Source organism: Notolepis coatsorum (assembly GCF_963971535.1).
Source record: "Notolepis coatsorum genome assembly, chromosome: 4".
Lineage (NCBI taxonomy): Eukaryota > Metazoa > Chordata > Actinopteri > Aulopiformes > Paralepididae > Notolepis > Notolepis coatsorum.
In genome coordinates this window covers 181,980,459-182,001,811 of record NC_140168.1, presented here as the reverse complement: position 1 = coordinate 182,001,811, position 21,353 = coordinate 181,980,459, and the positions used below count along the sequence as shown (strand labels likewise).

Here is a 21,353-nt window from a genome sequence, read left to right as displayed (position 1 = left end):
CTACTTTTACTTAAGTAATGGAACTGTGTACTTCTTCCACCAATGCACAACTCAATGTAACGTAACAGCTTTCATCTAAAAGGCCTTATAGTACCATGAGTGCGTTTCTTTTTATGGGTGGTGCTAGTGGGAATCAAACATTTACATTTAGTCATTTAGTCTACGCTTTTACCGAAAGCGACTTACAAGTTCTGTACAACAAGTCAGCAGGAAGGGTACAATTCAGGCAGCTAAGGAGGCAGCTGTTGCATCTTTTCACCTGAACAGCGCAATCTCTGTGGCGAGGAGTAACGCGTGGGAGGCTCGTGCTGCCCCCGACACCCCCTGATTCTGCTGTACAGGCGCACCAACCGACCTGTAGGAGTCGCTGTCCACAACGTCCAATTCCCACCCACCGGCTTTCCCACCCCTAACACTGCCAATTGTGTTAGTATGAACGACCAGCCAAGCCGGTAGCAACGCAGAGAGCTGGGCTCGAACCCAGCATATCCTGCGTTAGTGGCGAGCGCCTTGCCCACTGCGCCGCCCAGGGCCACAATTCTTACCATCATGTACACGTATTTCACCGGAACTTCATGTACTTCCTGTATTTGACCTATCTCAAACCCCGCCCTCTTGATCCTCCAATCACAACTGTTGCTTGCTGGGTTTGAGATAGGTCAATTACTGGAAGCTGCGACAACCTGGCAAAACTGTCCCAATATATGGAGAAAATAATATAAACTTTATTTGTACAGCACCTTTCCTACAATTGCAGCCCACAGTTCTTCACAGCAGTAAAATAGACCATTAATGGACATAAAATTTGCGCAAAATAGACAGAATAACAGCAATACAGAGTGTAAGAAAAGGGTAAAAGCAATGCAGTAATAACAATACATATCAATGATTTAACAGAATATAATTTCACCTGTGGACTAGATTAGCTTCTTCTTCACACCCAAGCCTGATGTGGAAGAATGAAATACCCGTCTATTTCAGCACAAGATTTGGTAGTTAAGATTATTCATGAGAGATACCCGCCATGTCCTTCCCTACCAGACGTTCGCGGACCAGGTGTTTGGCGTGATGAACTGGACCATCCCTCTGGCCGTGGCCCTGTCCTGCTTCGGGGGCCTCAACTCCTCCATCCTCGCTGCTTCCAGGTCAGTAATACATACAGTACAACACACTTCCAGGTCAGTAATACATACAGTACAACACACTTCCAGGTCAGTAATACATACAGTACAACACACTTCCAGGTCAGTAATACAGTACAACACACTTCCAGGTCAGTAATACATACAGTACCACACACTTCCAGGTCAGTAATACAGTACAACACACTTCCAGGTCAGTAATACAGTACAACACACTTCCAGGTCAGTAATACAGTACAACACACTTCCAGGTCAGTATACAGTACAACACACTTCCAGGTCAGTAATACAGTACAACACACTTCCAGGTCAGTATACAGTACAACACACTTCCAGGTCAGTAATACAGTACAACACACTTCCAGGTCAGTATACAGTACAACACACTTCCAGGTCAGTAATACAGTACAACACACTTCCAGGTCAGTATACAGTACAACACACTTCCAGGTCAGTATACAGTACAACACACTTCCAGGTCAGTAATACAGTACAACACACTTCCAGGTCAGTAATTACCTAATTATTAAAACCTTCGTTTTTAATAATAATAATAATAATAAAAAAAAAAAATTAAATAAATATCCTCAAACTAAATCCTCAATTTGAATAAAGTCATTAATCTGATTAAATGAGTATTTAAAAAAAAAATTAAATCAACTTTCAGTAACACATTCAGTGCCACGCCCCTTTGACCATATTAGGGCTACCGTGCCAATAAGGAAGTCAATGGGAGGTCGGGGAAATTTGCGAAGGCTTAAACTATATCTTAAATTATGGCTATGGGTCTAAAACACCCCTCGCTTATCAATGACTTGCTTGCAGTCAACATGTATGAAACGGATTGTTTTTTCATTGGTACATTTCCGTTTTATACCGTTTTGAATACGAGTATAGTTTTGGAGATTTCTAGTAATTCCAGAGAAATTCCACGATAATAGCTCTTTAGTGGAATACACAAAACACGTAATTTTTCGGCTGATTTATGAATAGTTTTCAAATAAACGCTAGATTATCGATAGTATATGTGTACTTATGCACGCTAGAGAAGCAGGCTGAAAAATCGATTATCCATGCCATGCTTAGCGCTACCGTTACACACACACACACACACACACACACACACACACACACACACACACACACACACACACACACACACACACACACACACACACACACACACACACACACACACACACACACACACACACACACACACACACACACACACACACACACACACACACACACACACACACACACACACACAGACACACACACACCACACACACGTTGTGATCGCTGTGAAAAAAACATCTGATTAACCCAAAACTGGTAACATAGAGTCCTTACCTCACATCAGATGTCCTGCAAAAAGATTAATCCAATTCCTGATCGCCATTCCAAATATTGATCGCGTTTATTGATCCAACGTTATAGTCCAAAACACATAATCGAAAGCTGCTCCGAGCCTCCCCAGTGAATGTGGTAACAGACACTGCTTGCCAGAGAAGGGAAAACCCCGGATCAGACTTTTTTTCTGATGCACAGCCCCACCCAATCCAATCCAATGATGTGCCATACAATCCGGGAGACGATAGGCGGCGGTATTTGCCCGTTTCGAGCTCAGACCCATTCCCAATAATAACGTCAGGCTGGATGGATGAAAAATGAATGGATATTGCTAATAAAAGAAATAACGATTAAAACCTGAGTTTTCTCTGGGTTTCTCTGGCCTTGGCACTCAACGCATGGCGAGTTAACCCGACTAATCTTGTGGTCGGCACTCAATGTGTTAATGAATATAACTCATCAGTTTTAATACTATAATATTAGTGTAGCCTAATCTTTATCTGCAACTGTGAAGAAAAACCCCATTGGTTTAAACAGAATGAATAGACACATAAAAAGTATTTTTTTTATTATTAAAAATAAAAAATTCAAATGTTGATTTAGAATTCGAATGCCAACGTAACGAACGAAGGTCCGAACGTTCGAACGTTTGGGCTCAGCCCTATCAGTAATACAGTACAACCACCTTTTCTTTTTTTACCATCATGTCAGTTAATACTTAATACTTTTTTTGAATTAACATAATTCCACCATCATCACAAATGATACAGATGACTGTGTATTGACGCAGCTGATCTCCTCCATGCGATGGTCATCATGCCATATGAATTCCATATTTCTGTGTCTCCAAAAGGCTGTTCTTCGTGGGGTCCAGAGAGGGCCACCTGCCAGACTACCTGTGCATGATCCACGTGACGCGCTACACCCCCATCCCCGCTCTGCTCTTCAATGTGAGTCCACAGAAAAACCACTGCTTCTCCCCGACAACCGTTTGCCCAAATCAATATGTAGCGAGCCCCCATTTGTGAAAGGAACATGGCAACCTTTGGGGAAATTAGCTTATTTGCCATCTACCCCGGAGTTAGACAAGCAGATACATACCCTTTTCTTCTCTGTGCATGTAGTTGGAGTAGGAAGACCCGTACCGTTAGCCTAGCTTAGCGTCATTAACTGGAAGTAGGTTAGTCCAGCTACAGTAGCCTAGTTCCCAACAGTCACAAAATACACTCCAAATACAACTCCAAAAGTTTCCTTTAAACATGTTGTGACCTGTGTATTTACCACGTGGAGAAATAAATTAGACATTTTCGTTTTCTAAGCAGACACATACTCAGATATCTTTTTTGCCGAACCACTGCTGCCTGGACGCAGTGATTTCACGCATCACCTGAAAAGCTCAGTTTACCAGGAAACATGCTTTCATTGAGTGAAGTGGATACAACAGGGCTTTTCAGGTGATGCGTGAAATCACTGTAAGAAAACGAAAATGTCTAATACATTTTCTTTTCTCCATGTGGTAAATACACAGGTCACAACATGTTTACAGGAAAGTTTTGGAGTTGTATTTGGAGTGTATTTCGTAATACAAATACATTTTGCCACCTTTGTATTTAGGCTTCTGAATGTGCTCTGTATAAAGAATAACACATGACAGTCAGTACATTTTTGTTGACATTGGCGTTTATCAGTTTTGGTAGGCTAAATTAATATATATATATATATATATATATATATATATATATATATATATATTTTTTTTTTGCACCCCAGTACCTGAAGTACCTCCCACACTTTGGGAACCACTGTCCCATAGTGACATGTATAGCACTGTCTGTATAGCACTGTCTCGTAGTTTACATGTATAGCACTGTCTGTATAGCACTGTCTCGTAGTTTACATGTATAGCACTGTCTGTATAGCACTGTCTCGTAGTTTACATGTATAGCACTGTATAGCACTGTCTCGTAGTTTATATAACACTGTCTCATAGTTTACATGTATAGCATTGTCTCATAGTTTACATGTATAGCACTGTCTCGTAGTTTACATGTATAGCACTGTCTCATAGTTTACATGTATAGCACTGTCTCATAGTTTACATGTATAGCACTGTCTCATAGTTTACATGTATAGCACTGTCTCATAGTTTACATGTATAGCACTGTCTCATAGTTTACATGTATAGCACTGTCCCATAGTTACATGTATAGCACTGTCTGTATAGCACTGTCTCGTAGTTTACATGTATAGCACTGTCTGTATAGCACTGTCTCGTAGTTTACATGTATAGCACTGTCTGTATAGCACTGTCTCGTAGTTTACATGTATAGCACTGTATAGCACTGTCTCGTAGTTTATATAACACTGTCTCATAGTTTACATGTATAGCATTGTCTCATAGTTTACATGTATAGCACTGTCTCGTAGTTTACATGTATAGCACTGTCTCATAGTTTACATGTATAGCACTGTCTCATAGTTTACATGTATAGCACTGTCTCATAGTTTACATGTATAGCACTGTCTCATAGTTTACATGTATAGCACTGTCTCATAGTTTACATGTATAGCACTGTCTCATAGTTTACATGTATAGCACTGTCTCATAGTTTACATGTATAGCACTGTCTCATAGTTTACATGTATAGCACTGTCTCATAGTTTACATGTATAGCACTGTCTCATAGTTTACATGTATAGCACTGTCTCATAGTTCACATGTATAGCACTGTCTCATAGTTTACATGTATAGCATTGTCTCATAGTTCACATGTATAGCACTGTCTCATAGTTTACATGTATATCACTGTCTCATAGTTCACATGTATAGCACTGTCTCATAGTTTACATGTATAGCACTGTCTCATAGTTTACATGTATAGCACTGTCTCATAGTTTACATGTATAGCATTGTCTCATAGTTCACATGTATAGCACTGTCTCATAGTTTACATGTATATCACTGTCTCATAGTTCACATGTATAGCACTGTCTCATAGTTCACATGTATATCACTGTCTCATAGTTCACATGTATATCACTGTCTCATAGTTCACATGTATATCACTGTCTCATAGTTTACATGTATATCATTGTCTCATAGTTCACATGTATAGCACTGTCTCATAGTTCACATGTATATCACTGTCTCATAGTTCACATGTATAGCATTGTCTCATAGTTCACATGTATAGCACTGTCTCATAGTTCACATGTATATCACTGTCTCATAGTTCACATGTATATCACTGTCTCATAGTTCACATGTATAGCACTGTCTCATAGTTTACATGTATAGCACTGTCTCATAGTTTACATGTATAGCACTGTCTCATAGTTTACATGTATAGCACTGTCTCATAGTTTACATGTATAGCACTGTCTCATAGTTTACATGTATAGCACTGTCTCATAGTTTACATGTATAGCATTGTCTCATAGTTTACATGTATAGCACTGTCTCATAGTTTACATGTATAGCACAGTCTCATAGTTTACATGTATAGCACTGTCTCATAGTTTACATGTATAGCACTGTCTCATAGTTTACATGTATAGCACTGTCTCATAGTTTACATGTATAGCACTGTCTCATAGTTTACATGTATAGCACTGTCTCATAGTTTACATGTATAGCACTGTCTCATAGTTTACATGTATAGCACTGTCTCATAGTTTACATGTATAGCACTGTCTCATAGTTTACATGTATAGCACTGTCTCATAGTTTACATGTATAGCATTGTCTCATAGTTTACATGTATAGCACTGTCTCATAGTTTACATGTATAGCATTGTCTCATAGTTTACATGTATAGCACTGTCTCATAGTTTACATGTATAGCATTGTCTCATAGTTTACATGTATAGCACTGTCTCATAGTTTACATGTATATCACTGTCTCATAGTTTACATGTATAGCATTGTCTCATAGTTTACATGTATAGCATTGTCTCATAGTTTACATGTATAGCATTGTCTCATAGTTCACATGTATAGCATTGTCTCATAGTTTACATGTATAGCACTGTCTCATAGTTTACATGTATAGCACTGTCTCATAGTTTACATGTATAGCACTGTCTCGTAGTTTACATGTATAGCACTGTCTCATAGTTTACATGTATAGCACTGTCTCATAGTTTACATGTATAGCATTGTCTCATAGTTTACATGTATAGCACTGTCTCGTAGTTTAAACAACACTCCGTGTGCTGCCTCTCCCTGCAGGGCGCCATGGCGCTGGTCTACCTGTGTGTGGAGGACATATTCAGGCTGATCAACTACTACAGCTTCAGCTACTGGTTCTTCGTGGGCCTCTCCATCCTGGGGCAACTGTATCTCCGCTGGAAGGAGCCGGACAGACCGAGGCCGCTGAAGGTAAAGGACCTCCGCCTGTCGTCAGGAAAATGAGAGCGTTAAATTACCCCTTTCACTGCCACACTACCAAAGGGTTAACCCTTTCACTGTGACAATGCAGAAGGTTAACCATTTCACTGCCACACTACCAAATGGTTAACCCTTTCACTGCAGCAAGAGATCGTTAACCCTTTCACTGCCACACAACATTCCATTACATCCGGCTTCGACATGGGTGGTCGCATTTTACCCAGCTCCCGGCTTAACAAACACAACAGAACAACAACAAAGTATTTTGCACATTTTCTACTTTCCCTCCTGTGGATTATGGACTTGTACCTGAATTCACCACTCAAACAACAACTCCAGACAGAAGTTGAGGGTAGCGAAAACGTAAAACAGCAGTCCCATTGTGACTTCTATTGGTGGGAGCATGTCTATGTTCCCCGGGTCCTATGTTCCCCGGGTTCTATGTTCCCCGCTTTGATTGATTGATTGATTGAACATTTTAGACCACCAGCCCTGATTCCAAACTCTAACCTTAACCAGTTCGAAAGAGGGCCTAAGCTTAACCGTTCGAAACAACGCGGACATTAATAATTAATAAAATAATAAAATGTTATAACATTTTCAATCTATTAATCAATCAAAGCGGGGAACATAGAACCCCGGGAACATAGGACCCGGGGAACATAGGGATGATCTCCTATTGGTTAACGGGCACGGAGAGGAAGCATCCAGCCTTCGGAACTGCGGCTATCCACACAGTACTCACAGCGAATCCGGAACGCAAGAAATTACCCCCGACAGGCAAGTTTGATAGGAAATCAATGTTTCTATTATATTTGCTCATGTCGGGTGACATACACCAGAACCCTGGACCCGTAATGACATGGAACCAGAGACGACAGTTAGGTCTGCTGACCCAGGAAGCGCCAGCTAGCACCGCTAGCATCGCTAGCACAACAAGACAACGGCTACCTACACAGACGGCGGCGGCGGCTGGCGACACGATCAACGGCAACATTCCTCCACTACCACCTCTACAAAAGAACCCAGGAGAGGCCACAGCGAGAAGGAATGAACCGGGGTTCACAATCGAGGCGTAAACCAAATAACGAACCCAAATGGACTTCATATATTTCACCTAAACACAAACAGCCTGAGACCTAAACTGGCTGAAATCAGACAATTGTTTTTAAACGGTAAGGCAAACATATTGTGTTTCACAGAAACAAAGCTAGACTCATCTGTACAGGATCCAGAGATTGAAATCGAAAACTATTCAGTAGTCAGGAGGGATAGGAATCAATATGGAGGTGTCTGTGTGTATATTCACAAAGATACCAAATTCATCAACCGTACTGACCTTAATCATGACGAAATTGAAACTGTTTGGATTGAAATCTTATTCGATAGGGCAAAATCAGTACTAGTAGGCACAATCTATAGACCGCCAGAACAGAGTGGCTTCTATGACACACTTGATGGGTGTTTAGCCGGGGTGGAGGGTGTAGAAAAAATTTGTATTGGGGACTGGAACACGGATATCCTGCGTAAAGCAGCACCCGTCTTCAAGGCCTTCAGTAGGTTTTCTGATCTGCACGGTTTCAGCCAGCTAATCACCCTACCCACAAGGGTATGTGATTCAACACAAACCACCATTGACCTCATTTTGACCTCTGACAAGTCCATGATCTCCAATAAAGGGGTGATAGCATGCGGGTTAAGTGATCATTATATGATTTTCTGTACCCGCAAAAAGCTAAAACAGAAGGCCGGCTGTCACAAAACAGTCACATCTAGAGACCTCAAAACCTACTCTAGAGAGGCCTTTAACCAAGAACTGGAGAGCATGGACTGGTCAGATGAACTCAGTGGTACACAGGTTGAAGAAACATGGCTTGGATTCAAAACCAAATTCACAACAATACTCAACAACATGGCACCCCTAAGAACCACCAGGGTTAAAAATCGCGCTGAGCCATGGATGCACACTGAAATACTGGCCGCTATGAAAACCAGAGACAAAAAATGCTCTGAACTTCATAAAAGTCAGACAAAGCTTTCCAAAAGCTCAAACAGTGAACTCCAAGCCCACGTGGTTGAACTAAAAATTCAAAGAAACAGACTAAGAAATGACGTAAACACCATGATCAAAACCGCAAAAAATTACTCATCAATGACAAAACTGAGGAAAACAAAAACAAACCATGTGAACTTTGGAAATTACTCAATAATCAACTAGGCTGCAGTAAAAAACTTAAAACCAGATTCTCAAACATAAACATAAAGACGGACAACACGCTCATCACAGACAAGCTGGATGTAGCCAATTACTTATACATCTTCTTCACAAACATAGCCACAACACTGGTAAACAAACTACCCTCCCACTCAGGGCATTATGGGGTAGAACACATAGTAGCATACTACAAAAACCTAGGGGTCCGCAAAGACGACTTCAAACTAGAAATGGTAACAACCGATGAGGTACTCAAAAAACTGAGCGCCCTCCAACCTAACAAGGCCACTGGCCATGACAACATCCCCTCCAAATTCCTCAGAGACTCAGCAGCCGCCATCACCCCAGTCATCACACACATAATAAACCTCTCCATAAAACAGGGACACGTCCCCAAGGACTTTAAAATTGCAAGAGTGACCCCTCTGCACAAAAAGGGCAGCAAATTAGACCCAGGCAACTACCGCCCTGTTTCTATTCTTACCTCCATCTCGAAAGTCATGGAGAAAATAGTCTACGAACAGGTCGAAAAGTACCTGGCGGAAAAAAATCTAATCTACGAATTCCAATCTGGCTTCAGAACATCCCACTCCACTGACACATGCCTTCTCTATTTGAATGACCACATCAAACAAGAGGTGGACGCGGGCAAATACTGCTGCATGGTCATGCTGGACCTACAAAAGGCCTTTGACACTGTCAATCACTCCATTCTGATTGACAAGCTAAAAGCAATTGGTTTTGATAGTTTATCAGTGAGCTGGATGCAATCCTACCTGGAGGGGAGAGAACAGATGGTGGAGGTAAACGGTACTCTACCCCCCCCCCCCCACACAGTGAGCTGTGGTGTTCCACAAGGAAGCATACTAGGACCGCTACTGTTCCTAATTTATGCAAATGACATGTCGTCAGCTTGTGACTGCAACTTGTTCCTGTTTGCGGACGACTCAGCCCTGCTGGTCTCTGACAAGAACAAGTTGCAGGTTGAAAAAACTCTCAGCTCGGAACTAGGCAAAATCTGCATATGGCTCGCTGATAATTACAAACTATCATTACACATGGGCAAAACAGAGTCCATTCTCTTCGGTTCAAATAACAAACTCAGCAAGACCGACGGCTTCTCAGTTACAGTGGGTGACAATATTGTCACAAGGAAAGATGAAATTACCTACCTGGGTTCCATCCTAGAGGCAAATCTTTCCTGTGACAAAATGGCATCCAATGTAATAAAAAAAGTCAACCAACGAACTAGATTCTTGTACCGGATCTCCTCCCTGGTAAACAAGAATACCCTGAAGACTCTGGCAGGAGCACTCATTCAAGGGTACTACGACTATGCTTGCACCTCATGGTACCAAAGCACCTCAAAGGCGCTAAAAACAAGATTACAAACATCACAAAACAAACTGGTCAGACTTCTACTTGACCTTACCCCTAGAACCCACCTCACCCCTGCCCACTTTGACAACCTAGGATGGCTTAGAGTAGACGACAGAGTACAGCAACTTGCAATGGGCATGGTCTACAAGATACACTATACGACTAAGTTACCCATGTACATGTCAAAATACTTCCCAAAGGTCAGTGAATACCACGATTACAACACCAGAGGAAGCTCCACAAATCATGTTAAACCCAGATTCGGCTCAAACAAGGGACTAAACACGTTTCGCAATTATGCCACATCAGTGGAACGCCCTACCCAAAGCTGTAAAGGAATGTGAATCCCTACCCACATTCAAAACCGCTCTTAAAGAGCACCTACTGCAATTCGAAACTGGCCACCGTAAATGTCCAAACCCCCCACCCCCTCCTAATAGACAGTCTCCTCCCCACCGCATGTATATATTCTCTCCCCGCCGTATGTATATTTCTCTCCCACCCACCCACCCCCTCCAAATGTACAGTTTCCTCCCCACCGTATGTATATTTCTCTCCCACCCACCCACCCCCTCCGAATGTACAGTCCCCTCCCCATCATATGTATATACTCTGTCAGGATCTATGGGTAACAGTACTGTATATTTGAATATCGTATATGTCACAAATGTAACAGTACTAAATACCTGTATGTCCCTATGCCATAAATGTCATGTATGTTGTGTATGTCATAAATGTCAATATGAATTGAAAATGGGATCCCTGATGTAAACAAGACAAACGTCTTTCTCTGGTCTGCATCCCCTTAACAATTGTGTGTATTGAGCCGTACTGTATTGTACCAATTCTGCAATCTGTTAAATAAAGTTTTCATTCATTCATTCAACAAGGGATTAACCATTTCACTACCACACTACAGGTTAACCCTTTCACTACAACACTAGACGGTTAACCATCTGTAGTGTGGTAGTGAAAGGTTAACCTTCTGTAGTGTGGTAGTGAAAGGGGTTAAGTTAAGTTGAACCTTTATTAATCCCTTTGGGGAAATTCGTCCTAACTATTTAGGAGCAATGGGCAGCCACACATACAGTGGTGGAAAGTATTTTTACTCATTTTAGAGAACTTTATACTTTTACTCCACTACATTTCAAGGGAAATGTTGTACTTTTTACTCCACTACATTTATCTGAACCCATCAGTTACTAGTTAGAAAAGGATTTTGCATAGAAAGCTAAATAGAAAAAGTATGAAGATTATATACTTTCACATTTGAAGCCTGTCAACTTCAAGAGGACGTAATCAGAGCAGCATAACTGGACCACATACCACTTTAACATAACTTTTAATCAGAGCAGCATAACTGGACCACATACCACTTTAACATAACCTATAGAGGTCAATGGATACACAAATGTCATGTAGAATGTGTACTTTTACTTTAGATACTTAAGTACATTCAATAGCAAATACTTCTCTACTTTTACTTATGTAGCATTTGAATGGAGGACTTTTACTTTTACCAGAGTACTCATTTATCTGGGTATTTCTACTTTTACTTAAGTAAAGGAACTGTGTACTTCTTCCACCACTGCACATGCATGTACTCCAGTTGCAATGCCAATCAAAGGCAATGGCAGGAAAAGCTAACATGTCCTTTGGTGTGGGAGGAAACTGGAGTACCCGGAGGAAACCTGCACAAACACAGGGAGAACATGCCCACACAGAAAGGCCCCCTGCTGGGGTTTGAACCCAGGACCTTCTCGCTGTGAGGCAACAGTGCTGACATTGTTATCTCCTGGGTATAAACGGCATTACGTGCCAATGGGAACATAAAAAGGAAAAAGATAGATGATTGAAAATATAATATAATAAAATAAAGAAGTTTAGGAATGTTGGTATGGCTGAATTGACACAAAGCAGTCAACTCACAATCCAACACATACCTTTATCTGGGCAATTACCACTAAGGCTGTGGCTACATTGATCCGCTGTGTCTGTCCATCTACGTATGTTTTTAATTCATCGAAGCAAAGCAGGCTATTCTCGGTCCTCGCTCCACAATGGTGGAACGCACTTCCCACCAGTCAGGACAGCTGAAACCCGACCAAATCAACTAAAAACACACTTCAATCAATATTTTTTTTTAAATCTAAAAAACATACACTTTTACTAGTATGCACCTTGCTACTACCGGTAATCTAATCTCGCCTATATTACTACATACTATGCTAATATGTCTATACTACTATGCACTCAAGACTGTAGCACTCAAGTTCAACACTGTTGGACGAACACTCTTACTTACCCTTAGCTGCCAGAGTTGTACCCTTCCTGCTGACTTGTTGTACAGAGCTTCTAAGATACAAGCATCGACTAAATTCTCTCTCTCTCTCTCAGCTCAGTCTGTTCTTCCCCATCGTCTTCTGCATCCTCACCGTCTTCCTGGTGGTGGTGCCTCTCTACAGTGACACCGTCAACTCCCTGATTGGCATCGGCATCGCCCTATCGGGGGTGCCCGTCTACTTCCTCTGCTGCTACACACCAGCCCACAAGAGGCCCATGTGGATACGCAGCTTCCTCGGTAAGGAGAAAGGGCGCAGAGCAGTGCTCACATGTTGGATGGAATTGACAAGTGTTGGGGAAACTAGTTTAGCAAACGACTAGCTACTTCTCAATGGAAAAGTAGTTAAACTACATCTTAACTACATCACAGGAAAAGTGTGCGTTTGATTTAGGAACCGGCAGGCCGGTCCTAATTTCTACTGAGATTTGAATGTAGTTAAACTACCATCAACTACTGCAAATTGTAGTTAAATAATTGAACTACATGTAGTTAGCTACTCCCAAACACTGGTAATTGAGGTATATTTTTGGATATACATTGACATATATGTTATCAGCTGTTTTGACAAAATTAAGTTATATATGGTACAGTTATGTATGTCTGTAGAAATCCCAAACATCAAGAAATAGTTGCATGTTTTTCAATGTTATTTGGCTATCTTGCTAATTGATGCTATCAATGTGATAGTATAGTATATCTCAGCTCCATCCACCTAGATATTGTACAAGTTATTTGACTTGATGGAGCCAATTGGTGAATAAAACATATATATATATTTTTAATCTTTGAATCTGGTCAATGTACAGAACGGCACCGCTTGGCCTAACGTCTCTCTCCTCTCTCTCGCAGCCAAATTCGGCCTACTCATCCAGAAGGTGTGTTTCTCCGTTTTAACCGAGATGGATAACGATGACGACGACGACAAGGCGAAGTAGAGAGGGTTTCGAACCCACACCCTTCCGGAAAAGACCGACGACGCACAAACCGAGAGGCCCAACGACAACAACAACGACCCATAACGATACCCTCCCGCTGGGCCTCGCGACCGGGCTCGGGTTTGGGCTTTACCCCGGGTGGTACCCCGGCCCCTCTGACCGCACAGTCATCACCTGTGATGTTTTTTTTTTAATCTACCTTTTTCTCCCCATTTTCTATTTTTCTCCCTTCCCCAATTTCGTATTGTCCAATTCTACCCTCCCCTGTCTCGAACGTTGTTAGGCCATGCCTCCCACAAGCCGGCTGCAATGTGGACGAAGCCTTGCATCACGTGTCCCCTCCGGTACACGAGGAGGCAGCCGTCGCATCTTTTCACCTGCACAGTGCGATCTCTCAGCGGCGAGGGTCTGCGTGGGAGGGACACGCCTCCCCCGTCGCTTCCTGATTCTACTGCGCAGGCGCACCAACCGACCTGTAGGAGTCGCTGTCCACAACGTCCGATCCCCACCCACCAGCTTCCCACCCCCTAATACTGCCAATTGTATTAGTATGAACGACCAGCCAAGCTGGTAGCAACGCCGAGAGCTGGGCTCGAACCCAGCATCTCCTGCGTTTGTGGCGAGCGCCTTGCCCACTGCGCCACCTAGCCACCCACCTGTGATGTTGATGAACGTACAATGGTGCCAGTCCGGTCCAGGAGGGAAGTCCACATGACTGTGACACCAGAACATTTCACACCGAGAATCAACTTCAACCCACTTCTGTTATACAACCGTGTCTATGAATAGAAGATCATCTAATTTATATACTAGATCAAGACCTGGTTGTCGATGTTTTCAAATTAAATTCCTTTTATAGTATCATAATGAGGGCTGGAAATTATACTTTATAATGTATCCTGAACGGACAGATAATTATTAGGATTCTATTGTTTTCACGAGGAAAAGTAGGACATCTTTGAAAGCACTGGTAACCGTAGAAACGCTCCTTGGCATTGTTTGTAGTCGTAGAAAAAAAAAATACTAGAATATGTGTAATTCGTTCCACGTTTGCTCGTGTGGAAGGGATTGTTCCTTTATATCTGTCCCGTTGCGTGTTTGTACACAGTCGCAAGGTCTAGAGACACAAAGGGCTATTTTTGACACAAATCAACAGAAATTTTATAGTAAAGTAAATAGTAAAAGACTTATGTATTTATAATAAAAAGAAATTACTTGTGGACAATGTGAATGGGTATTTTCTTTCAATACAACTCGATGATTAACGGAACGTAGACCAAATGCATCCACATTTTTATAGGATTCTATTACATTTTCACAACAATAGCGAATATGACCATTTTCATTGAGGTTTCTTACAAATTAACGATGCTTTGTGTTGTCCTTTATATGCCGATTATCATTAAAATCTTAAATTGTACCATATGTCCCCATTTAGACAACACATGTAACGCTACCAGCGCACTTTTGTTAAGATAATTAGTTTACCATTCGCGGTCGCTATACTGCGGTCGCATACCGCTGTTTAGATCACGTCGAAGAATAGACACATCCCAGTGACATGTGACCTGTACTAACGCTCTTGGGAAATGTATTCATGTAGTTTTCAACATTTTCAACTTTTAATTTTAAACCAATGCTGCCATCTACTGACAACAGAAAGTGTTGTCTAATCGTCACCTTGAGAGCCACTTCCGTATACAGCGTAGCCCGAAACCCATTCTAGAGATTCCCACTTTTTGCTGGGAATGGGGCGTGGCCGTATTTGGTCCCAGACAATAAGAGTGGCTGCGATTGGTCACTGTGACGTTACTTTGAAATACAGTGCTTGAAATAACCACATACCACTCGCACACCAGAACAGTCCTTATAAGGCAAATGGGTATTTGCCCTTTAATTAGAATAACATAATACATAATGACAACCCCTCCCACCTCCACCAATCACTTCTCCCTCCAAAAATATGTACACATGATTCATTGGGCGTTCGAGCCGTCCGTCAGTCGTTCTCTCCTATCCGATCGTCTCCTCCCAGGGCCTCTTGCCGCCGGCTGGCTGGGCCGCCGGCTTGCCTTTGGCTGACGACGAGGCGGCGATGGGCGGGTGGGCGGCCTGCTGCAGGGGATTGTGGCTAAATGTCTGCCTCAGGGGACCTGGAGAGATAAGATAAGATGTTCCTTTATTGATCCCCTTGGAGAACTTTGGGCATCATAGCAGCATGGGGGAGGGGGGGGGCGGGTACGGGTATGATAATAGTAGAAGACATAAATATATGCAATAAAACTATAGTAAAGATAAAAATAACCAGTGTAAACTATCATTTGAGGGGAGAGAACACACGGCCCAGCGATGAGCTTTGTGAAAGCAAAGTCCTACTGTATTCCTACTGAATCTGTTCACCGTAGGTAGATTAGAAAGCAAAGTCTTACTGTATTCGTACTGAATCTGTTCACTGTAGGTAAATTAGAAAGCAAAGTCCTACTGTATTCGTACTGAATCTGTTCACTGTAGGTAAATTAGAAAGCAGTAGAACTTTGCTTCCTAATCTACCTACGCTGAATAGATTCAGTAGGAATACAGTAGGATTTTGCTTTCTAATCTACCTATGGTGAATAGATTCAGTAGGAATACAGTAGGACTTTGCTGTATTCATACTGTATTCCTATTTTTATTTTTTTTAAAGATATGTTTTTTTAGGGCATTTGCGCTTTATTGTGGATAGGACAGTTTGGAAATTTGGGAGAGAGAGAGAGATGGGAGAAGACATGCAGCGCAGCGTCCTGGGCCGGATTCGAACCCAGGACACTGCGGTTTACGCTGACCGTATGTACGCCCCATTCATACTGTATTCCTACTGAATCTATTCACCGTAGGTAGATTAGAAAGCAAAGTTCTACTGTATTCATACTGTATTCCTACTGATCAGATCTGTTCAGTAGATAGAGCAGTCAGGGGGGGGGGGGAGAGAGAACAAGCTGGTAGAGAACGGGCAACCCCCTGCTGGAGAGCGAGAGCAGGGGGAGGGATGGCGCACATGGCAGAGGATAGCGAGACTGATGGATGGATAATTTCTTAGCTTTCCTTAGACCTCTAAAGACTTTCAATTCGTTTTGCATTCTGTGTGAGACCTTTGTTTATGGTGAATAAACATCCTTCTGATATGAAATGATTGTCCGAATGCAACCGTGGGAGGAGATAGTGGCGTCTCAGCCAGTAAGCCGTGGGAGGACAGAATTCCACCGAACGATTACCTCTGTGAACTAAATCAACACAAAGCAGACATGGCCAGGAGAGGCGATGAAGGCTGATAACGATCAACGACAGGCTGAAAACACCGTTTTCTAACAGATCCTAGACCAGATCTATTTTCACTCCAGTGTTTACAAACAAAACACCACAAATACAATTAAAAACGAACATGTATCTGTGGTCTAGAGCCCAGTCAATCAACCAGAGAAAATAAAAACATGTCTCCGTTCCTAGATTATATTTTTGGTGGTGGAGCCGCCCATTTGTTGATTGATTGTATCATGGATAGGGCCTTTAACTCGATCAGCGCCAGACCCGAGGATAGTCGGGTTTTCATCTTTTATTCGATATTTCTATTCATTACAGGCACACGGACGTCGGGGTTAACATGGGGAATCATCCTGAGATCGCCAAAGTGCAATACCGGCCGCATCCTCCCAGGTGGTGGTATCGAGCACCCTTTGAAACCTTTTATCTTGGCCTGTGCGTCGATCAAATGTCTCTGGGTAGGCTTTTTTTTTTTGCAGGTGGAGCGGTTGTCCCGATCGGATTGAGAAGCGTCAGATGCTCCCGATGCATGATGTGTGGCGGATTATGTTGGCGACACCAATACTGGGACTCGCGATCAGATAATTGGAATTCTTTTTGGGGTACATCCTAGTGATATCAATCCTGCTGTGATCCAACCATGTCTTCACCTTGATCGCAACATGCGTGTGTAACGTTACTCCACAACGTATGCCGTTGGCGACGATCAAAGCATAAACCCCCCCCCCCCCCCCCCCCCCCCCATGCATTCATGATGAAACATAATATAGATTTGATTTGAAAATGGTAAAGTGTCCAGGCGAGAAACGGCAATGCTTTTAGTGAAATGCATGTATTGCTGCATAGCGTCGTTTTCTGGGATCAGACAGGATCACTCCAAAACTACTCATATTCACTACGGTATACATTTTTTTTTCTTTTTCACATATTGAACGATAGATACCGTACTTTTCGGACTATAAGCCGCGGCTTTTTCCCCCATTTTTCGACCCTGCGGCTTATATAACGGTGCGGCTTATATGTGACTCGACGTGACCAAACCCGAAAATGTAAAAATAAATATTGCTTTTTTGACTGCATTGAAATGTTATTTATCTGTTCCCTTATTTGCTAAACTTAATACAACTTGTAAATGAGTTAATTTTTGTTATTTGTCCAACAGTATTGTGTCCCAATGCTAATTACATAGGTAATTAAACATTAAAACACCTGCGGCTTATAGTCCAGTGCGGCTTATATATGTACACATCGTTCAATTTAGCTGCTGCGGCTTATAGTCAGGTGTGGCTTATAGTGCGAAAAGTACGGTAGTTGATGTCAAATGGGCCATAGTATTGTATCCATAACTATAATATAGAATATAATATAGCCCTGCAAACACCGCCACTTATTCCTATCTCTTAGAGCGTTGGCGTGGTAGGAACCAAAGATGCTCAAGTCCCCGGCGTCCGAAGAGTTAAAGGGTCAAATTAGACTTGGGAAACAAATCTATTGCAATCGCAGTATCTGGTAGAATAACTTCTATCAAAAGCATGCAACCTGACTATTTACTGACGTTTGCATGCATGTGTGTGTGGGGGGGGCAGGAGTTATATCCACATAGCAATAGCTCCACCTAGCCCTCGGAATGTGTAAGCGCGAGGAAATCACATCTCAAGTCCAAAAGGACAAGTCTAGCGACATACAATGGCAGGGCTGTACGCTAAGCTTTTTCACTAGGGGCACACTTGCCCCTAAATGAAAAATTTAGGGGCAAAGAATATTTTTTAGGGGCACATTTTTAAATAACTATTTTACCATTATAGTAGGGCTGGGCGATATGGCCTCTAAATGATATCGCGATATTTTGACATTTCCTCTAAAGCACTTAAAAATGCTTGATTGAACCCTTTGATGCATACAGTCACGCCAATATGATGATTATAATAAGTCCCTGCAACATATGTTTGCATTATTAAACCATGAAGATGCTTTAAAAAATAATTTAATGAAAATGTACTAAGAGTAGTCTACTGACACACTAATAAAAAAAAATTATTTACATCTAAGACAATTTATATAAAAACTCTTGGGTGCCTTTTACACAGTACTGTGTTTTCTATCCACTTTAGCCAAACACACACACACACATATATACACACACACATATATATATATACACACACACACACTACTGTGAGAAAATAATAATCACACAGACTTAATGATTTTAGAATATTTCAGATAATGAAATTAAATGTTTATATCATCAACTATCCAGTTAGTATTTATACTGTGTGTAACATTTGGCTACTTTAAATCATTGAATGTAGAGAGAGAGAGAGAGAGAGAGAGAGAGAGAGAGAGAGAGAGAGAGAGAGAGAGAGAGAGAGAGAGAGAGTCTCTGAGAGAGAGAGAGAGAGAGACCCTTCGGGTTTTGATCGTCTAAGCTGCAGTAGGTGATGACGTCACACTCGAATGTAAACAGGAAGAGATGGAGACACACGGAGATGGGAATTGAATGATATACAGAAACGAATAACCAATAAATATGAAGTTATGTTTAAACTTCTGTTGTCAAGCGTTGTCAATATAACCCACCCCCTTTCCTCACGAATGGAACTAGTCTTGTGGAGTCCGCTTTGACCGTTTTCCAGGGTTAGCAGAGATCGCTAGTTAGCTTAGCATAATCCTAATGGAGACCTTGGTTAGAAGCTACCGTTAGCTCATTGCTCGTGTCAATTAAATTGCATGTTATTAAAGGTCCGCGCTGGTCTGTCTAATGAAATTACAACCGCAACATTATATTGCACTGTACAGCCCTGGTTGTAGGCTAATGTTTTACTACAATTTGTATGGATTAATTTAGGAGTGAAATGCGAATGAAGGGCACCACTCGCAAGCTTGCCCCCAGATATTATTTTAAACTCGCACGGACCAAATTAGGGGGCAATTTGCGATCATATCATCGCAGTGTACAGGCCTGAATGGGTTTGTCTATTAAATTAAATGTCTATTTTCCAAGTATTTTTTATTCAAACTATTCCAGAAATAGAAAAGAAGGGTCTTGTATTCCTCCCAGTACAGACGTTTCTCTCTTGAGGCTGACATTTAGCAGTAGAGTAGATCAGTGGAATGTTGGCACCTTTCCTACTCTTGTTTTCATATCACGGTTCCGTCCCGGCTGAATGATGCTTAATTGACCCATCTCAGCCCCCTCCCTCTTTTCTTGATCCTCCAATCACAACCTGAGGGAAGCAACAGTTGTGATTGGAGGATCAAGACAAGAAAGTGGGGTTTGAGGTCAAGTGGATATACAAAAGAAAACATTAAATATATATACATATATATATACTGTATATATATAACCCTTGTGACTGACCTTTTGCAGCGATGTCCAGGTGGTTTTTGATCCTTCTCTCCCTCTCTTCCAACTGCTGACCCAGCTGAGCGTTCTTCCATCCTACGAAGAGACAGAAAGACATGTTAGAGAGAGAGAGATAGATAGAGACAGAGGAGAGAGAGAAAGAGAGAGACAGAGGAGAGAGAGACAGAGGGCATAGTTCCACAACACCCACCCTTCTTGATGCTCTCGATGAAGCCCTCGCTGGGGGGCATGGCGGAGGCTGGGTGGATGATCCTCTCAGGGATCCTCAGCTTCTGTCTGACCCAGGGGTGTTTGAGCAGGGCCACCTGGCCCAGGGAGATGCAGTTGGACGTCATCCAGTAGGTGAACACCGCCTGCCAGGGGGCGAGAGGCGAGAGAGAGTCTCTTTTATTTATTTATTATTATATTATTTCTTTTTGTATTTTATTTTTTTATTATTTTTTAAACAAACACATAAACAAACATGACAACACAAGATAAGATATACAAGCATTAATTAACAGTGCACATCCAATGAAATCACCATTTAGTTAAATGTCTTATACAAGATATACCCCTAATACCTGCTATCTAATAGCCTACACACATATGCTCTAGCTCGCACCCCCCCCCCCCCCCCCCCCCGGACCCCCCATTGGATAATCCATCCATTATCACTCGCTCCTAACCAGACACTACCATTATATGCTAGCTTTTATTCTCTCCACCACTTCTAACCACATTGTCAGTTTGGATTCATTGAGACCCAAAATTCTTGCTGTAGATATTTCTTGATAAATCACATCGAGATATGTAAGAATCCAGACCTTCCGGCACATTTTTTCCGGTTGAAACCATCGTGATGCTATCAGCTTTTTAGCCACTGTGATACCAGATAAAACCAATCTCTTTAGCTGTATAGATACTGCACACTCAAAAACATCATTC

General features: G+C 41.9%; 2 protein-coding genes across 2 annotated transcripts in view; one reads left to right on the top strand and one right to left on the bottom strand.

Moving 5' to 3' along the window:
• Positions 1–14,898, top strand: part of slc7a7 (solute carrier family 7 member 7) — a 36,776-nt gene extending 21,878 nt beyond the window's left edge. The window contains exons 6-10 of the mRNA XM_084312395.1: positions 1,042–1,145; positions 3,352–3,448; positions 6,730–6,879; positions 12,881–13,064; positions 13,677–14,898. Of these exons, the coding sequence (XP_084168521.1) occupies positions 1,042–1,145; positions 3,352–3,448; positions 6,730–6,879; positions 12,881–13,064; positions 13,677–13,762 (621 nt within the window). The 3' untranslated portion in view covers positions 13,763–14,898. The remainder of the gene's footprint in view (positions 1–1,041; positions 1,146–3,351; positions 3,449–6,729; positions 6,880–12,880; positions 13,065–13,676) is intronic.
• A 727-nt stretch (positions 14,899–15,625) lies between these two features.
• The window catches only part of oxa1l (OXA1L mitochondrial inner membrane protein), a 33,802-nt gene continuing 28,074 nt past the window's right edge, over positions 15,626–21,353 (bottom strand). The window contains exons 8-10 of the mRNA XM_084312973.1: positions 20,617–20,779; positions 20,421–20,501; positions 15,626–15,915 (exon numbers count right to left, since the gene is read on the bottom strand). Coding sequence (XP_084169099.1) covers positions 15,776–15,915; positions 20,421–20,501; positions 20,617–20,779 — 384 coding nt within the window. The 3' untranslated portion in view covers positions 15,626–15,775. The remainder of the gene's footprint in view (positions 15,916–20,420; positions 20,502–20,616; positions 20,780–21,353) is intronic.